Genomic DNA, 18,840 nt, shown 5'->3' with positions numbered 1-18,840 from the left:
TTCCCCCCATCTCCTGCCTTTCTGTATCCAGTCATTTCACCTTTCAGTAGAGAAGTTGCACATTTGTGGCCCATAGGCCAAATATAGTCTATATGTGCATTTAATACAGTGTTTTGCAAGCAAATTTAATTAGTTGTCAACATTTACAAGTTGGCAAATGAAACATAAAAATCTGTATCTGATTTGTGTCGAGAAATCTTTTAACAAGTTTGAAGGTTTGGCAAAATGTTGCCTTCATTTTACAACTGGCTAGCAGTGAATAGTGACTGCCTTCTTCAAATATGACATCTCTCTAGTTTGCCAGGGTTTACATTCCCTATTGTTTACTTGTGGCCAATTTTACTATTTATAATATAGACCTGGCCCCTGTAGCTATTGGAGTTTGTGCCTTTTAATGCTGTCCTTTCCATTGTAAATTAGTCTTTCTCAGATTCCTTCCAATTTTGCAACTTTTCTATTATATTGAATAGCATTAAAAAGGGAGAGCTCAGCAGGATCCCTTGAGAACTCTCAAGAGTCCAGAGGTGAGCTATAGCCTTTTGGACACTATTAGCATTAATCTAATCCCTGTGCAGAACCCTTATCAGTTAGAGAAGAGAAAACTCACACAACTGATTAGAATAACTTTGTATATGTAAGACCTCTTTCTGGGATGGAAAACCAGCTCTGAGAAAAGGGAGAATGCTGGGCCATCTGTGCCAGTGTTGTTAGAAAAGTAGTGATTTACAGAATTGGTCTCCTAGAAGAAGACAGAAGGGATGGAGACAGAAAATAGATATTACAGTAATATCAACGGGATCTGTGAGAAGGAATTGCAGCGGCAATGACTTGCCATAAATGACATACATACCTCAGTGAATCAGTTGAGAGCTGTTACTTTCTCTGGAGGTGTCTCCTATAGGGCTGTACAAATCCCTTGACTGTAGGGAAACATTTGTGCTTACTTTAGTCTGTTTCTTTACTCTTTAAATTCTTACTTGTATTTCTTAAAGACCTTAATTATTTTAGCAATACTGAGACAACTCTGTAGTATTTAATATTTGCTATAATTTTCCTTCTAAAACACATTCTCCATTCTCTTCAATAAGAATAGATTTCATTAAGGCAGGGCATGGTGGCTCCTGCCTGTAATCCCAGCACTTTGGGAGGCCAAGGTGGGTAGATCACCTGAAGTCAGGAGTTCGCGACCAGCATGGTCAACGTGGAGAAATCCTGTCTCTACTAAAAAAATACAAAAATTAGCCGGGTGTGGTGGCACACGCCTGTGATCTCAGCTACTAGGGAGGCTGAGGCAGGAGAATCACTTGAATCTGGGGGGTGGAGATCACAGTGAGCCGAGATTGTGCCACTGCACTGCAGCCTGGGCGACAAAGCAAGACCTTGTCTCAAAAAAATAAAAATAAAAATAGATTTCATTAAAAGGTCAAGCTAAAAACAAGACCACAAATCAAAAGCTGCATTTACAATTCATGTACATGTTTGGACTTTTAGATAACATTTCAGCAATCCTCTATCTAACAATGGAAAGTAACATGTATGCGATTGGCAAAACAGAGTGAAGTCAGGTTGCCTAAATGTCATTATACACTAATTATTGTATAATTAATCTCTACTTGTTTTTAACCAGTTATTTTAGAAAGCAGTAGATCTCCTTAGTAATTAATTGAATAATTTTTGATTGATAACAATATTTTGATGTCAGATGGAATGCAATTATTTAGACCAGAGTACGTTAGCATACTAAATCACTAAGTCTATATATATATAAAAAAATCATATCTTATCATTTGCTCATTTATGTTCCTACTCCAAGCCATTTGTTAATATTTGCATATGTAGACCAAAGAAAACAGTATGTGTGCTTAAATACACATCTATAAACTCCGAACAATTATATATAAAGTGCTTAGATTTCTGGCCTATAGTAAACCCTCAACAAATGTTGGCTGTAGTTTTTGTAATTTTCATTAATATTCTCTTTACAGTGCTTTGTCTCACAAGTACTTGCATCTCATCCTCGCATGCACACACTTCCCTGTTTGTTTTTGGTTTATTTTTTGAGACAGGGTCTGCTTCTGTTGCCCAGGCTGGAGTGCAGTGGTGAGATCACAACTCATCGCAGCATACAACTCCTGGGCTCTAAGCGATCCAATCTCCCACCTCAGCCCTCCCAGTAGCTTGGACTATAGGCATACACCACCACGCCCGGCTAATTAAAAAAAAAAAAAAAATTTAGTAGAGACAAGGCCTCCCTATGTTGCCCAGGCTGGTTTCAAACTGCTGGACTCAAGTGATCCTCCGCCTCGGCCTCCCACAGCGCTAGGATTACAGGCCTGAGCATACATTTCCCCAAATCTTATTCCTACTCAACTGGACACAGATAGTTGCTGGACACACATGACTTTCCTACACTGTTTAGTTTTCAAAAACCGCCAAATAGCAAATCTCATCGGCTGCAAAACACCAAGTAATGCGTAGTGCCTCGCCCCGTTTTTTCCTGTCCCAGACCATGTGCCCTGTTTCCCGCTACCAAGCAGAGATGAATTAGCTTCATATCTAACCACAAATTCCCCATCAGCATAGAGATCTTCGTATATCTATAATAATTGTACTCAGGAAACTCAGGGTATGAGGAAAGAGATTCCCTTCCTTTAGGGCATGTAGAAGACTTCCCACGGAATCCTCGACAGGTCAGAATTACTCACATCTTTGGGACTGTCTCCCTTTTAAGGCCCGAAAGACCAGATAAATCTCAGGTGAACCCACAGAAACAGGGAGCTTGGTATACTCAAACGTCTATACGTTTCGTATTATTGAAAGGCGACCTGCGGCCGCCCTTGCTGCTGCGCATGCGCTGCAACTGCCGCTTGCTCTAGCTGGGAGTACTCAGTTCAACTCGGCTCTTCGCCGACTCTTCCCCAGGCTTCTGTTCGAACTTCCCGGCCGCGGCAGAACCCACCAATCACAAACGCCCTTCCTCAAGCCACGCCCACCGTCTTCTCCGTGATCCCAAGTCCGATTTCGGGCACACCCCTCCCTTCCTTTCCTTACGCACGCTGCGCGCGGTCGTCCGCCTCTGACGTCGTCGCCTCAGCGCCGGCTCTAGGCCGGGCCGCGGCCGCCGACCGTTGAGCCGCTTGGCTGAAGTCCCTCCCTCAGGAACCCCCCCGCAACCCTCCACCTCCAAACCGCTCTCGCGGCGGCGACCCATGTGGGGGTTCAGGCTCCTGCGGTCGCCGCCGCTGCTGCTTCTGCTGCCGCAGCTCGGAATCGGAAACGCCTCGTGGTGCTCTCAGGCCAGAACCATGAACCCGGGCGGCAGCGGCGGCGCGCGATGCTCCCTGTCGGCCGAGGTGCGCCGCCGGCAGTGCCTGCAGCTGTCCGCCGTGCCTGGAGCCGATCCGCAGCGCAGCAACGAATTGCTCCTGTTGGCTGGCGGGGAGGGACTGGAGCGGCAGGACCTCCCCGGGGACCCGGCGAAGGAGGAGCCGCAGCCGCCGCGCCAGCATCACGTCCTCTATTTCCCTGGGGATGTGCAGGTAGCTCGGGGCCTGCTTGGGTATCTGTTCCCTCCTCTCGTGTATACGGACGCGGTCACTGGATTCTTCCCTCGTAGCTGCTACCTGGTTCCTTTCCTTGCCTGAACACACCCACACATTCACTGAGGGTGGCTCTTCCCTTACTCCACGAAATCCAAAACCGTGGCTTCCACGCCCCTGTTGCCCTTTGTCCATAGAACCCCATGGGGAAGGTGTCGGACGAGGGCTACGATCTCGAAAGAGCCAGCTGTCGGTCCAGGCTTCCAGGAGGCGGAATTTGAGACAGGGAATGAGACGCATCTTGTATATTCATTCCATAATTTGGTTTTTCAGAGGACCCTGTGTGTGTGTGTGTGTGTGTGTGTGTGTGTGTGTGTGTTTGTTGGGCAGGGGACAGAGATGGCTTTCAAATTAAGTTAGCACGTAGTGTTTAGAAAACGGTGGCAGTAATTAAAAATCAAACAGACATTATAAAGGTACGACACCCAGTAACTCTAAAAAAGAGTGGAGATGGGAGAAAAGGGACAATGATTATTAAGCGTGTCAATATTTTGATGCTCACCTCATTTTGTACTTTTGCATGTTATGTTTATTATTTTATAGCTGCAGGCAAATATCCGTGGTTATGTTGCCCTGAAAACTGGGTCTTAATCTAAAGTTGCATTATTTAATATGGTAGCCATTAGCCATATATATATAGCTATCTGAATTAATTAAAATTAAATAAAACTAAAAATCCAGTTAGTCATGTTAGCTGCATTTCGAGTGCTCGGTAGCTACAGATGGCTTGTGTGTACTGTATTGGACAGCACAGATATATAGCATTATCATAGAAAATAATCCATCATCATAGAAAGTTCTAGACAGGTAAAGCTAGAATATAGCTAGGTATAGTTTCTCTTTTTTGTTTTTTTGAGACGGAGTCTCGCTCTGTTGCCTAGGCTGGAGTGCAGTGGTGCAGTCTCGACTCACTGCAACCTCCGCCTCCCCGGCTCAAGTGATTCTTGGGCCTCAGCCTCTCAAGTAGCTGGGATTACAGGCGTGCGCCACCACACTGGGCTAATTTTTATATTTTTAGTAGAGATGGGGTTTCACCATGTTGGCCAGGCTGGTCTCAAACTTCCGACTTAAGGTGATCTGCCCACCTTGGCCTCCCAAAGTGCTGGGATTACAGGCGTGAGCCACCGCGCCCATCCTAGATGTGTTTCTTATACTATGAAATTACAATCGTTTATTTTCAAAATTGGTGCCTTAAAATGACATACTTAGAAACTTTGTGCTCTGAGTCAAATAATGATTAAGATATACACACACACACACACACACATATATATGTATATATATATATAGTATTTTCTTTTGCCCTCAAAATAACTGACTGGTTTAGTTGACTGCTAATAAAAACTAGGAAAAAAAAAAGAAAAGAGAGAATAAAGAAAAAAAAACTAGTACTTAGATTTAAGAGAAAAAAAGTCACTTACTCACTTGTTGCCCTTGTGGCTCAGATTGGGAAAATAGCATGTGACATTTCTGACTATCAGAATAATTTTGTGGAACAATTACTGCATGCATTCCTAAAATAATGATGATGATAATGATAACATTTATTGAGCACCTCCTAATGTGTTTTAAAGTGTGCCAGCCAAGATATATATATTACAAGTCTTCAGAGGAGGTTTAAAAAGTCTTACATGCAGTTTGAGGCCAGATTGCCTGGGTTTGAACCCTGATTTAGAACTTTATATTTAGATATAAGGTCCTTGGACAATTGTTACATCTCTGTGTTTCAGGTACTTCAACTATAAAATAAGAATAATAATTTATAAGGTGTCATTGGAGATTAAATATGTGAATACTCAATGAGTTCTGGTCCCTTCTCATCTCTCTGGTGACTTTAAAAGGTATTGGAATATCCTAGTCATCTGTTCCTCCACGTTTCATCTGTCTGTGTTCACTCCCTTCAGTCTCATGGCTTTACTCACTACCTGTACACTGACACCCCTCAATGTTTATGTATCTAGCCTACACATAATCCCCAAACTTTAGGCCAACCAGTTATATGCAAGATTGTTTCCTTTTGGATATTTAATAGATATCCTAAACCTAAAATCTCTGGATCTTCACCCCTGTGCAGTCTTCCTCATGTATGGAAACTTTACCTTCTCAGTTGCTCAAGATAGAAATCTTGAAGTCATCCATTAGAAGTCTTGCATACCTCATATCATCAAATCTAGTGGCTCCACCTTTTCAGTGTATCTAAAGTAATCAGAATAACGATTGAAAAATGTAAGTCAAATCATTCCACATCTGCTTAAAACTGCAATCACTTCCCATGTCACTCAGAGTAAAAGCCAGAGTCCTTCCTGTTAATGTCCTGTCCTGCAAGGCTTTTCATTATCTGTATGTTTTCCCACCCTTTTACCTATCTGACTTGGTCTCCTTTTTCTGTTTACTTTTCTCCAGCCTCTCTGGCTTTCTTGGTGTTGCTCAAACATGTCAGGCACACTATACCTAAAAAGTGTTGTGCGTACTGCCTGCAGCAGCCTTCCAAGTAGATGAGTTGTAGGTTTATTACCTCACCTCTTCCAGGTCTGCTCAAGACTCTGCCTCTCTGAGACCTTTTCTGACCATCCTGTGTAATAATCATAGTATATATAGGCTTCCCATAAACTTTTCTTCTTTATTTTTACTCATTGCATTTACTATACTAGTTACTTTTCGTTTTGAGTTTTGTTTGCCTTCTGCCACTAAAATATAAATAAACACATGTCTGTTCACTGATACAATCTGTAATGCTTGAGTGCAGCATGTAGTAGGTGTACAGTAGATGACTTGTTATATAAATGAGTATTTGTGAGTTGCTTTGAACAATGCATGAAGTACTTGAAATGTGTTGGCTATTATATAAAATGCTATTAGGCTGATTTCCTCATCTGTAATTTTTTACTTGATTCTTTTGAGCCTAATATTTATCCTGATGAAATTTTCGCTGTTAAATACAGCCTATCTTTTTATTGTGTTGATCCTTTTAGATGCCTATAGACATTCTATTTTATTTGTTTATTTTCTTTTATTACTATTTTTTACAGAGACAGGGTCTCACTGTGTTGCCCACTCCTGTGTTCAAGTGATCCTCCCGCCTCAGCCTTTTAAAGTGTTGGGATTACAAGCATGAGCCACCACACCTGGCTGAGCATTCTTGTTATAGCTTTATTCTTAATTTGAATAAATATTGAACAGAATAGGGCTAAACAGAATTTTATAAGATAGTATTAGAAGCTTTCCCTATCTTTTTTTTTTCCCTTGAGATGGAGTCTTGCTCTGTTGCCCAGGCTGGAGTGCAGTGGCATGATCTTGGCTTACTGCATCCTCCACCTCCCAGGCTCAAGTGATTCTCCTGCCTCAGCCTCCTGAGTAGCTGAGACTACAGGTGCGTGCCACCATGCCTGGCTAATTTTTTTTTTTTTTTTTTTTTTTTTTTTTTTTAATTTTTAGTAGAGATGGGGTTTTACCATGTTGACCAGGCTGGTCTCAAACTCCTGACCTCAAGTGGTCTGCCCACCTGGGCCTCCCAAAGTGCTGGGATTACGGGTATGAGCCACTGCACCCAGCCCTTGTATTTTAAGTAAGAGTACAATTTTGTGAATTTTGACAAGTGTTAGAATTATATAGCCACCATACTCATGTTGTAGAGTATCTCCATTATCCTAAAAAGTACCTCTGTGCTCCTTTATGGTCAGTATTCTTTTTCCAACCACTAACCTGCTTTCTTTCACTATAGTTTGTGCTTTTTCTAGAATTTTGTTATTGTCAGTTTTCTTTTCCCAACCACTAATCTGCTTTCTTTCACTGTAGTTTTTGTTTTTTCTAGAATTTTGTTAATTTGTCATGTGGTATGTAGTCGTTTGTGTGTGACCTGTGTCACTGTTTAATACTTTTGAAATTCATCCATCTTGTTACCTGTATCCATAGTTTTTTTCTTTTTTTCTTTTTTTTTTTTTGAGACAGGGTCTCGCTCTGTCACCTAGGCTGAAATGCAGTGGCGTGATCATGGCTCACTGCAGCCTCAACCTCCCAGGCTCAAGTGATCTTTCTACCTTAGCCTCCCAAGTAGCTGGGACTACAGGCATGCACCATCACACCTGGCTAATTTATAAAATTTTTTGTAGAAACAAGGGTCTCATTATGTTGCCTAGGCTAGTCTCAATCTCCAGTGGTTAAGTGATCCTCCTTCCTTGGCCTCCCAAAGTGCTGGGATTGCAGGCATGAGCCACTGTGCCCAGCCAGTAGTCTATTCCTTTTATTTACAGAGTAGTATTCTATGTATGGATATATAATTTGTTTATCCATGCAGCAGCTCATAAACATTTGAGTCATTCCCAGTTTTAACTCTTTAAAAATTTTGCTTTCCTAAAGGTTAGAATCTATAGATGATCATGCCCTAAGTGGTATGTCCTGGTCATGTACCTTGGAGCTTCCTGTACTTTATCAGGCAGCTCTCTTAGGCTGGACCCTGTTCTGGTCATTCCAGCCTGCTTACCTCAGATATGCCCTTTATGTTTATAATAAACAGAAATTTATTTAGCTCATGATTCTGGAGGTTGGGAGGGGCCTGCATCTGGTGAGGGCCTTCTTGCCCTGTCATCTCATGGTGGAAGGCAGAAGGGCAAGAGAGCACTAGGGAGTGGGGGAGGGGGAGGAGAGGCCAAATTCATCCTTTTATCAAGAACCATTAATCCATTCATGAGAGTAGAGCCCTTGTGACCTAATCACCTCTTAAAGGTCCCACCTCTAATCATAGTTGCTTTGGGGATTAAGTTTCCAAAACATGAACTTTGGTGGACACATTCAAACCATAGCAGAAGTTTGCTCTGCTCTAAGGGCAGAACACTTAGTTTGAATCTATGATTTGTCTACAAACTCTTGGAGACACATGTCAAGATTTCCTAAAAATCCTTTGTTCCTTACTTCAATATCAGTTTGGAGTGGCTCTCTGAGTTTTTTGCAGGTCAGCAAGCATCTAACCGGAGTAGTAAGCATCCTTTACACTCTCAAGAGATTCTCTTGTGGCCTGCCTCACTGGGGATGAGAAGCATGGCCTTTCACCCCTTACCTCTTCTGGGGATAGTAGTGCATTGCATTCCCAACTAGGATAAAAACTCTCTTGAAAGAAATCTCTCTCTTTCCTTAGTCTTTAACCCTTTCTGTAGATTGGCCATGGGTAACAGCCTCGGTTGCAGAACCAGTTTGGGCTACCTTTTTTAAACTCGTATAGGGGTGTCTGGTGCCTCTTTTTAGAATATGAAAGTGTGTTTCCATTGTTCTCAGATCTGGGCTTTGACACACAGTAATGATTCCATCTTTACATTTTACTGCATACAGTTCCTTAGAATAAGCATTCTCCTTCCTCTAACCGTGGAACCCGGGGCTGAGCAAGGAAGATATCAAGTTTCTAGAGTTAGAGCACCTTCTGTGTGGTAGGGACTAAACTGAGAGTTATAAAATGTAGGTTCATTTTGGCTCATTAAATAAATAAATATATAAATAACTGTAGTTTCTAGGACCTCAGGTTCCTTAACTGTAAAAAGGATTTAAATGAGCCCTTCCAGATGTAACCGCCTATAATTTCATGATAATTGTATATATCATTAATTATAAAATAATTGTGCAGAAAGCAATAGCAGAATCCATAAAAGGTCAAATGATGGCCTTCTAGGAATTAGCTTTTTTTTTTTTTTTTGAGACGGAGTCTTGCTCTGTCACCCAGGATGGAGTACAATGGCGCGATCTTGGCTCATTGCATCCTCCACCTCCCGGGTTCAAGTGATTCTTCTGCCTCAGCCTGCCGAGTAGCTGTGACTACAGGCATGTGCCACCATGCCTGGTTAATTTCTGTATTTTTAGTAGAGACAGGGTTTCACCATGTTGGCTAGGATGGTCTCCATCTCCTGACTTCGTGATCCGCCCACCTTGGCCTCCCAGAGTGCTGGGATTACAGGCATGAGCCACTGCACCTGGCCTGGGAATTAGTATTTTTAACATATATGGCTCAAACTACTAATATTAGTGAAATATAACTTAGGAAGGAATTGAACATCATAGTGGGAAAATTATCATAGGACATGAACAGAAAATTAACAAAAGAAAAATGAGGGCCGGGCGCGGTGGCTCAAGCCTGTAATCCCAGCACTTTGGGAGGCCGAGACGGGCGGATCACGAGGTCAGGAGCTCGAGACCATCCTGGCTAACACTGTGAAACCCCGTCTCTACTAAAAAATAGAAAAAAATAGCCGGGCGAGGTGGCGGGCGCCTGTAGTCCCAGCTACTCGGGAGGTTGAGGCAGGAGAATGGCGGTAAACCCGGGAGGCGGAGCTTGCAGTGAGCTGAGATCCGGCCACTGCACTCCAGGCCGGGCGACAGAGCGAGACTCCGTCTCAAAAAAAAAAAAAAAAAGAAAAATGAAAACTGCCAGTTAACAGTGTTTAACCTGATTGGGAATCAAAACATGCAAATTAAATCAAAAGTAAATCAAAACATGCAAATTAAATCAAACATGCAAATTAAATCATTTTATCATAGTAGCAAGGATTTTTAAAAATTGATGCTAATAGCCATTAGCATTAAGGATGGGTAAAGATGTGGGAAAATAAGCACTCTTTTATGATTCCAGTGAAAGTGTAAATTGGCATTAACCTTAGATGTCTAAAAATTATGATGCAAATCTATATTGATATGGAACCATGCCTATAATATATATTTAAGTGAAAACTATGTATAAGCTTATTGCTTGGTGGGGGAGAAGAATGCTCCCTTGTATACATACTTGTATATGTGTATGCTAGAGAAAACTGGACTGCTAGACATCAGAATTTTAATAATGATTATTTTTAATTGGTGGTTATATGGATGATTTTTCTATCTTACCTATACCTTTGTATATAGACTGAATTTTTGTAGTATTTACTAGTTTTAATTTTTAAATAGAGAAAATGTGCATATTGCTAAAAGTTCAGATTATTTAAGGTTTTACATTGAAAAGTAATTCTTTCTTTCACCCCATTCCCTCCAGTTGCCCATTTCCCTTCCCTTCCCCAAGGCTGCCACTGTTAGATATATATACACACACACATATATATATGGGACTACAGGGGCACACCACCACACCCTGCCAATTTTTGTATTTTTTTTTTTTTGTAATAGAGACAGGATTTCACATGTTGCTCACGCTGGTCTCAAACTCAAGCAGTTTGCCTGCCTCTGCCTCCCAAAGTGCTGGTATTATAGGCGTGAACCACCGCCCCCAGCCTCAGGCTTTTTTAAAAAATACAAATAGTTGCATAGTGTACTGGATTTTTTAGCCCTTATTTTACAACCCATAGGAGTAGGAGTACTCATAGAGCTGCCTCATTCTTTTGAAGCAGAGATAAATATCCTTATACATATTTATTTATGCATATATGTAAGTATATCAATGAGATAAATTTCTCGAATTACTAGGTCAAAAGGAGAGTGTATTTAAAACTGATAGATACTGTGTATGACCATTAGAAATTAGGAAAACTCACATCATTTATCTTATTTTTCTGTCACCCTCTATATCCAGTCCATCTGCAAATCCTGTTGACACTACTCCAAAATAAATTCAGGACCTGACCACTTTTACTACTCTGGTTCAAGCTGCCTTCTCTTATCAGGATTATATTTCAGTAGCCTTTTAATGGTCTCCTTGCATCAGCTGTTGCCCCTTCATTATTAGGAGCCAGAGTAATATTTTCAAAACATATATTATATCAGCCTTTGGCTCCAGATCCTTTCAGAGCAAAAGGCAGTCTTTGTGGTGTCTTATAAAGCCTGGTCAGCATCTCTCCTCTTCCCTAAACAATCTCTCTGCCCTCGTTTGTGATCACATTTGATACTGTTGACTCCTCTGGAGCCACACTGACCTCATTGCTGTGTCTGGGTTATGTTCAGCAAGCTCCCACCTCAGGGCCTTTTGCAGTTAAGTTCCTTCTGCCTGAAATACCCACGTGGTTCACTCTCTGAGTTCCTTCAGGTCCTTTCAAACTATCACTTTATGGAGAAGCCTTTCCTGACCATTCTGTGTTAACTAATAATTTTCTACGCTCTCCAAAACCTTGTCTTCCTTTTCTCCTGCTTTACTTATTATGTTCTGTTATACTTACCACCATCTAATATATACATATATTTTTGAAATGTTTCCAAGCTGTAAGTCTAATATGTTTTGAACTGTCCAATATGGTAGCCACTAATCACTTGTGGCTATTGACTACTTAAAATGCTGTTAGTCCACTTGAGGAACTAAATTTAATAGAGGAACGACATTTTTAACTGTATTTAATTTCAGTTAATTTAAATGTATATTAAAAAATGGATACCCAGTTCAGTTCATGGAAAACTTTTAAGTATATTTGGAACAAGTTGGGTATGTGAGTTTACTTTTTCCGCTGTAAATTTTATGAGATTCAAATTCAGATCAAGTATTTCTGATGAAAACTTAGCATCCAAATTGAGATGTACTGTAAGTATGAATACACACTGGATCTCAAGCACTTAGGAAGGAAAAAAGAATGTTAAGATCCTCCAGTAATTTTTAATATTGGTTACATGTTGAGATTGTGATATTTTGGATATATTTAGCTCAAGAAAGAAATGATTAAAATTAGTTTCACCTGTTAACTTTTTACTTTTTAAAATCTGGCGCTTGAAAATTTTAAATGTGGCTCATGTTTTATTTCTGTTGGACAGTGCTGCTCTATTTACTTGTGGAGTTGTTTGTTGTATCTCTGCAGTAGAATGTGAGCTCCATGTGAACAAGGGTGTAGTCTCTTTTGTTCCCTGACCAACTGGTAGGTATCCAGTAAATTTTATAGAACAAATGAATAAATTTGAATGAATCTCCGCCCCCCAAAAAAAGTCAGTATGAGTAAAATTAAAACAGTTTATGTGCACATCCTAGGACCTAAACAAAAAGTTATGGTTAGTATATATAAGAATGCTTATAAATAAGGTGTAAATACAAAAGGACAAAGGAGGCTGGGTATGGTGGCTTATGCCTATAATACCAATACTTTGGGAAAATGAGGTAGGAGGATGGTTTAGTCCAGGAGTTTGAGACCAGCCTGTGCAACAAAGTGAGACCTTCTCTCTACAAAGAATAAAAACGTTAGCTACATGTGATGATATGCACCTGTGGTCCCAGCTACTCGGGAGGCTGAGGAGGGAGGATTGCTTGAGCCGGGTAGGTCAAGGCTGCAATGAGCCATAATCATGCCACTGCACTCCAGCCTGTATGACAGAGCGAGATCCTGTCTCACACAAAAAGTGGGGAATGAGGGAATGAGGAGCAAAGGATATGAATAGGCAAGAATAGAAATCCAGACTTAAATTACAAATATTCTTTGACCTAGTTTTTCCATATCTAGGAATTTAAGGATAGAATCACAGATGTGTACAAAGAGTTTTCTATAATGTTTATTGCAGCTTTGTGTATAATACTAAATTTGAAACTGAACGTAGTGTTCAGGTTGCTAGAGAAATCCAAAGAGGGAGGGGTATAGAATGGCAACTTAGGGAAATATTTTAAGATTCTGTGTTGGTCAGAAAGTGTACCTAGTGAACCAAATTTATATTTTCAGTTGATGTGTTAGGAAAATTGATTATATGTATATACTAAAATAAAATTTGTTAAACATATCTATACCCTTCAAAATTAAATTTTTAAAAACTTTTTACTGTTCCATGTAGGTATATCTTATTTCCTTGTCTCTTGATAGATTTCAGGCTTAAACTGAAGAAGTAATTGGTTCAAAAATCTTATTACTAGATAGTAATGACAAATTTATAGTTTTCATTTCTAGTGTATATTAACCATAGGTCATTGTAACATCCTTTCTCCACAATAAAAATGGAAACTATTTTGTGGAAATCATTTTATGTAAATATGTATTTAATACTTATTTCATCTTTCTTACCTTTCAGAATTACCATGAAATTATGACTCGTCATCCTGAGAATTATCAATGGGAAAACTGGAGTCTAGAAAATGTTGCTACCATTTTAGCTCACCGGTTCCCCAATAGTTACATTTGGGTGATAAAATGTTCCCGAATGCATTTGCACAAATTCAGCTGCTATGACAATTTTGTGAAAAGTAACATGTTTGGTGCCCCAGAACACAATACTGACTTTGGAGCTTTTAAGCACCTTTATATGTTATTAGTTAATGCTTTTAATTTAAGTCAGAATAGTTTATCAAAGAAAAGTTTGAATGTTTGGAATAAGGACTCCATAGCATCTAACTGTAGATCCAGTTCTTCTCATACTACGAATGGTTGCCAGGGAGAAAAAGTGAGGACCTGTGAAAAGTCTGATGAATCTGCCATGAGTTTTTATCCACCATCATTAAATGATGCATCTTTTACTTTAATTGGATTCAGTAAAGGTTGTGTTGTTTTGAATCAGTTGCTTTTTGAATTGAAAGAAGCCAAGAAAGACAAGAACATAGATGCTTTTATCAAAAGCATAAGAACAATGTATTGGCTGGATGGTGGTCATTCTGGAGGAAGCAATACTTGGGTTACTTATCCAGAAGTCTTGAAAGAATTTGCACAAACAGGGATTATCGTTCACACTCATGTAACACCTTACCAAGTACGTGATCCAATGAGATCTTGGATTGGAAAGGAGCACAAGAAATTTGTTCAGATACTTGGAGATTTTGGTATGCAGGTGACTAGCCAAATTCATTTTACAAAGGAGGTTCCTTCCATAGAGAATCACTTCAGGGTTCACGAAGTATTTTGAGATTACAGGTATATTAATGAACTTGTTCACTGGAAGAACATAAGCACTTTGAGTGCTATAAATTCAGATTATGGGATGTAATTCATACCTGCATTGTCAGTTTTGGGGTATGGGGGGAAGCACACATTCCTAAAATGTGAGTGTAATGTGCAATAGTATTTTTTGCTTGTGAATGTGAGCAGTTATTAATTTGGATTGAGTTAGAATTAGTTAATTTGAAATCTAACAAGGTGGTTTGTAATAATCCTGAGGAGATATAAGACCCTTAAAAATGAAAGTTACAACATAGTTCTTATAAAAGGTAACTAAAATTGTTACTGTTGGAAATAACTGCTTTTCTGAGTAATGTTTTAAACTAATTTGGTGACATTTTAACAGTAACTAGCTATTTTAAGTGGAAATATTTTCATTTGTCTTCAAACAAAAGCAAAGGTACGATGCTGTTTTCTATCATTTTGGAATAACTGTACCCTGCCTCTTGTGTTTTTGTAAACTCCTTGACTCATTCTTTAATGTGTCACCAAGTACTTTTCTCATGAGAGTCAACATATATTTGTTTCCAGATGTCCAAAAGTGTACAGTAGTGTAAAGGTGGTTTTTAAAAACATAGCCAGGTGTGGTGGTGTGTGCCTTTAGTTCCAGCTACTCGGGAGGCTAAGGCAGGAGGATTGCTTGAGCCCAGGCTGTGGTTCACCATGATTGTGAGACTAGCTACTGCACTTCAACCTGGGCAACATAGTGAGACTTCATCTCTAAAACAAAATGAAACAAAATTACACTTAAGCACTATTGTTTAATTTTTAATTGTCAGTTTTTTATTATTTTGGATAAGACATTCTGGGGTTTCTTGAATCTTGGCCAAAAACCAGTTGTTTTGGATAATTGTTTTAAATTGAGCATATTCATGTATATTGGATAAAAATGTACTACAGAGCAAATTTCAAATTTTTCATTAATCAGTCTTTTTGAAAGGATCAACTTGGATAAAATAAATATATAAAGCTCTATTTGTTAGAGCTCTATTAAAAAGGAAACAGATTCCATAGATCTAAGTCAATGTTTCTCCAGAAGCATGATTTTGTCTGCCAAAAGAAAATAGCTCTCTTTGGCCAAAATGCAAAATTACATTGCTATAAGAAAAGTTACAAGGGAAAGTTTGAAGACACAAATGATTTAATTTTGGCTCAAAAACTGAATTTGCTTAACACTGCTACATAATTTGGGTGAAGTTTCCTTCTGCCCGTTTTTCTTGACCTAGATAAATACACTTTGAGAAATCCAGATCTAATGAATGTCAGCCAACATTGACATCGTAATTGGGTGATTACAATAAAAGGTGAGCAGTTTGTTGTTTATTAATAATTAGCTTTTGCAGGTCATGAAATAGCAGGGAAGTAACATGCTGCTTTAGGACTAAAAAAAAAAGACACTGAAGCTTAATACCTTAATGACCCAGAAGACCTAGATTTATAAAGCCATATAGAATAAAAATGTTAATTTCTTGGTTTCTTCCCAGAATTATATTTTAATAACTCTATAAATACATTCCAAATATTCGGAGACTCATGAGAAAGGATTCTTAACAAATGCTTAAAAATAATATCTCTTTTTGGTGTTTTAACACTTAATTTTATAAACTGCAGAACAGCATCGCTAAATGGTTTTTTTTTTTTTTTTGAAAGACAAAGTAGTATTATGTTGCTTCAGTTTCTTTAAATACCTCCTGTTTCTTTTGAGACCAAAAATTCCCATGAAGGAAATAAATCAGCCTGATTTTAACATTTTACATATTACATTGCCTTTAAGCACTATGATTGGATGGCTTTTTTTCTATTTGTTTAATAATCCTTGGTTAAATTCACATGTATCTAAAGTAAAGTAGCTGAGTTACTGAATTCTATAAGGGGAAGAAAAAGCATTTATTTTCACATGATTAACTGAAATAGAAAAGTAAGACATTTAGCAGAATTCATTTAAAAATAAAATAATTTTTAAAAAGTCAGACGTATTTAAAAATCTGGGTTCTTTGTCTATCCAGTATGTGAATGCTTAATTATAAATGTTACATGTTGAATGGATATTAAGAGTAACTCACCAGGCACCCAAAACTGCCATCATAGCAAAATGAGACAATATTGAAAAGAAAAAATATTTTCTGGAATGAAAATATGTCCAAGTTGATCCATATTCAGATATTTTCTATTTAATATTTCAGATTGGTTGTCCACATGTAAAACTTACTGTAATGTTAATTTATACTTTCGGTTTGTGCCTTTGTCATGAGTTGAGAAAAGTAGTCCTACAAATAATGTGAAAGTTGTTACCACCACAGCATGAATGTATAATTGTATTAAAATTGATCATCCACAGAAGTTTGTTTGGATGTGCTTTATATTATTAGCATTGTTAAAACTTCAGATTATTTAAAAGGAAGCCATTTCTGTCTACCCTGCTTGGTTGGGTTTGTATACAGTAAGTCCTCACTTAACATATCAGTAGGTTCTTGGAAACTGGGACTTGAAGCAATATAACAAAACCAATTTTTTTCTCATTGTTTTAACTAGATGGCAATGAACAAAATGTTGAGGACCTGCTGTTTGTCCTTTTGTTTAAAGTCACAGTTTCTTAAGAACCTGTGCACATTAATTGAGGACTTACTTTATGTCTTCATTATCCTCCATGTCTTTTCAAATGAGCAACTTTGAACCTTTTTTGTACAAATACATATCTTCTCCCTTTAAAATTGCTCCATAAAAATTTGCACTATATCCATTTCTTTTATTGGATTTCATAGAGAACAAAACCTCTAACAAGTTCATCCTTTCCTCCTTTTGGTGCTAATCATCTCAGGGATCTGTAGTTCTGTAGTCCTTTAGCTTCTTACAAGACTTGGTTAGGGTATGGTGTAATCTATTTTTCATTTCATTCATGTAATCTAAGTAACCACCAAGGTCAAGGAGGGTAGGCAATGAGGATATAGGACAGACAATACAAAGTCCCAGCATGTTGGTATAGAAATGTTTAATACATTAAAGCTTATGAGGTAAAATACAAAACAAAAGGTAGTATTCATAAAAGAGCTATTTTGTTTTATTTCACTTGAAGATCTTTAAGAGAAACAAACATAAGAGGAGATATAGACAGACCTCATCTGTAAACTCATGTGCTCTTTACAAAGGCAAAGACCCAGCAGCTTTTAAGCCAGTTAGTGGTAGAGACAGGCAGAGTCACCAAAAAAGGTCATTTTAGTATCCTGTTTAATGGAACTTAAAAAGACTACATCACACACTGGGGCCTGTCGTGGGGTGGGCAGAGAGGGGAGAGATAGCATTAGGAGATACACCTAATGTAAATGACAAGTTAACGGGTACAGCACACCAACATGGCACATGTATACATATGTAACAAACCTGCACGTTGTGCACATGTAGCCTAGAACTTACAGTTAAAAAAAAAGAGAGAGACTACAACTTAGGTATGTTTTAAGACACCCAAAAACTTGTGGCTTGTATGCTTGAAACAAGACTAAGGTAACACCAGAGATGCATGGGTGACTGCCAATCTATGTTAGTTCCTCCTGACTACATCTATTTTTTACCACTGGGGAAAGGAGTCACAGCAGCACAGTTCCAATTCCATCCAGGCCTGCCTTCCAGCTTCCTGCATTTTTTTTTTGTCAACTCCTTTGATGTCTGTTGGCAACTTTTTATAGGTGATAGAAAAGCCGCCTTTCTAAGGTTCTTTCCAAATGTTCACATAGCTGCTGTTCAAAAGGATGAAGGATACAAATTAAGTTTTGTTGACTGTTTCCTTTGATTTGGTATTTCATCAAAGTGAGTTAGAAATTACAGAACAAATAGAATTCTAATGTATTCAAATACCAAGACAAATAATGTTATGGAAATGCTAATAATTACACTCTGCTAAGTTTTGTTTTGAGACAGGTCTCCCCATGTTGCCCAGGCTGAACTTGAACTCCTGGTTTCAAGTGCTCCTCCTGCCTCAGCCTCCCAAGTTGCTGGGACTACAGGTGTGGACTACCACTCCCAGCTCTGCATACAGTCTTTTTTTTTTTTGAGACAGGGTCTTAGTCTGTCACCCACGCTGGAGTGCAGTAGCACAATTCCAGCTCACTGCAACCTGCACCTCCCAGGCTCAAGTGATCCTCCTATCTTAGCCTCCTGAGTAGCTGGGACTACAGGCGCACACCACCACACCTGGCTAATTTTTTGCATTTTTTTTTTTTTGAGACAGAGTCTCGCTCTGTCACCCAGGCTGGAGTGCAGTGGGGCCGGATCTCAGCTCACTACAATCTCCGCCTCCCGGGTTTACGCCATTCTCCTGCCTCAGCCTCCCGAGTAGCTAGGACTACAGGTGCCCACCACCTCACCCGGCTAGTTTTTTGTATTTTTTTAGTAGAGGCGGGGTTTCACCGTGTTAACCAGGATGGTCTCGATCTCCTGACCTCGTGATCCGC

At 39.1% G+C, this 18,840-nt stretch overlaps 1 protein-coding gene and 1 long non-coding RNA gene across 4 annotated transcripts in view; one reads left to right on the top strand and one right to left on the bottom strand.

The window, feature by feature from the left end:
• LOC117094667 overlaps window positions 1-11,671 on the bottom strand; it is a 50,559-nt gene extending 38,888 nt beyond the window's left edge. For 2 of the 3 annotated variants that reach the window (XR_004441633.1, XR_004441631.1), the window contains exons 1-3: window positions 11,105-11,671; window positions 5,699-5,795; window positions 851-920 (exon numbers count right to left, since the gene is read on the bottom strand). This is a non-coding gene — a long non-coding RNA (uncharacterized LOC117094667). The remainder of the gene's footprint in view (window positions 1-850; window positions 921-5,698; window positions 5,796-11,104) is intronic. The other variant, XR_004441632.1, reaches the window with a different exon arrangement.
• Window positions 2,905-16,735, top strand: CUNH2orf69 (chromosome unknown C2orf69 homolog). Its single transcript, XM_033230729.1, has 2 exons — window positions 2,905-3,539; window positions 13,539-16,735. Exons 1-2 carry the CDS (start codon window positions 3,210-3,212, stop codon window positions 14,361-14,363), a joined length of 1,155 nt encoding a protein of 384 aa, XP_033086620.1. The 5' UTR covers window positions 2,905-3,209; the 3' UTR covers window positions 14,364-16,735.
• Window positions 16,736-18,840: the final 2,105 nt, after the last annotated feature.

Source organism: Trachypithecus francoisi, unplaced genomic scaffold, assembly GCF_009764315.1.
Source record: "Trachypithecus francoisi isolate TF-2019V2 unplaced genomic scaffold, Tfra_2.0 Lachesis_group13, whole genome shotgun sequence".
NCBI classification, from domain to species: Eukaryota; Metazoa; Chordata; class Mammalia; order Primates; family Cercopithecidae; genus Trachypithecus; species Trachypithecus francoisi.
Note: the sequence above shows the minus strand (reverse complement) of the source record. Positions and strands in the feature narration are given on the sequence as shown.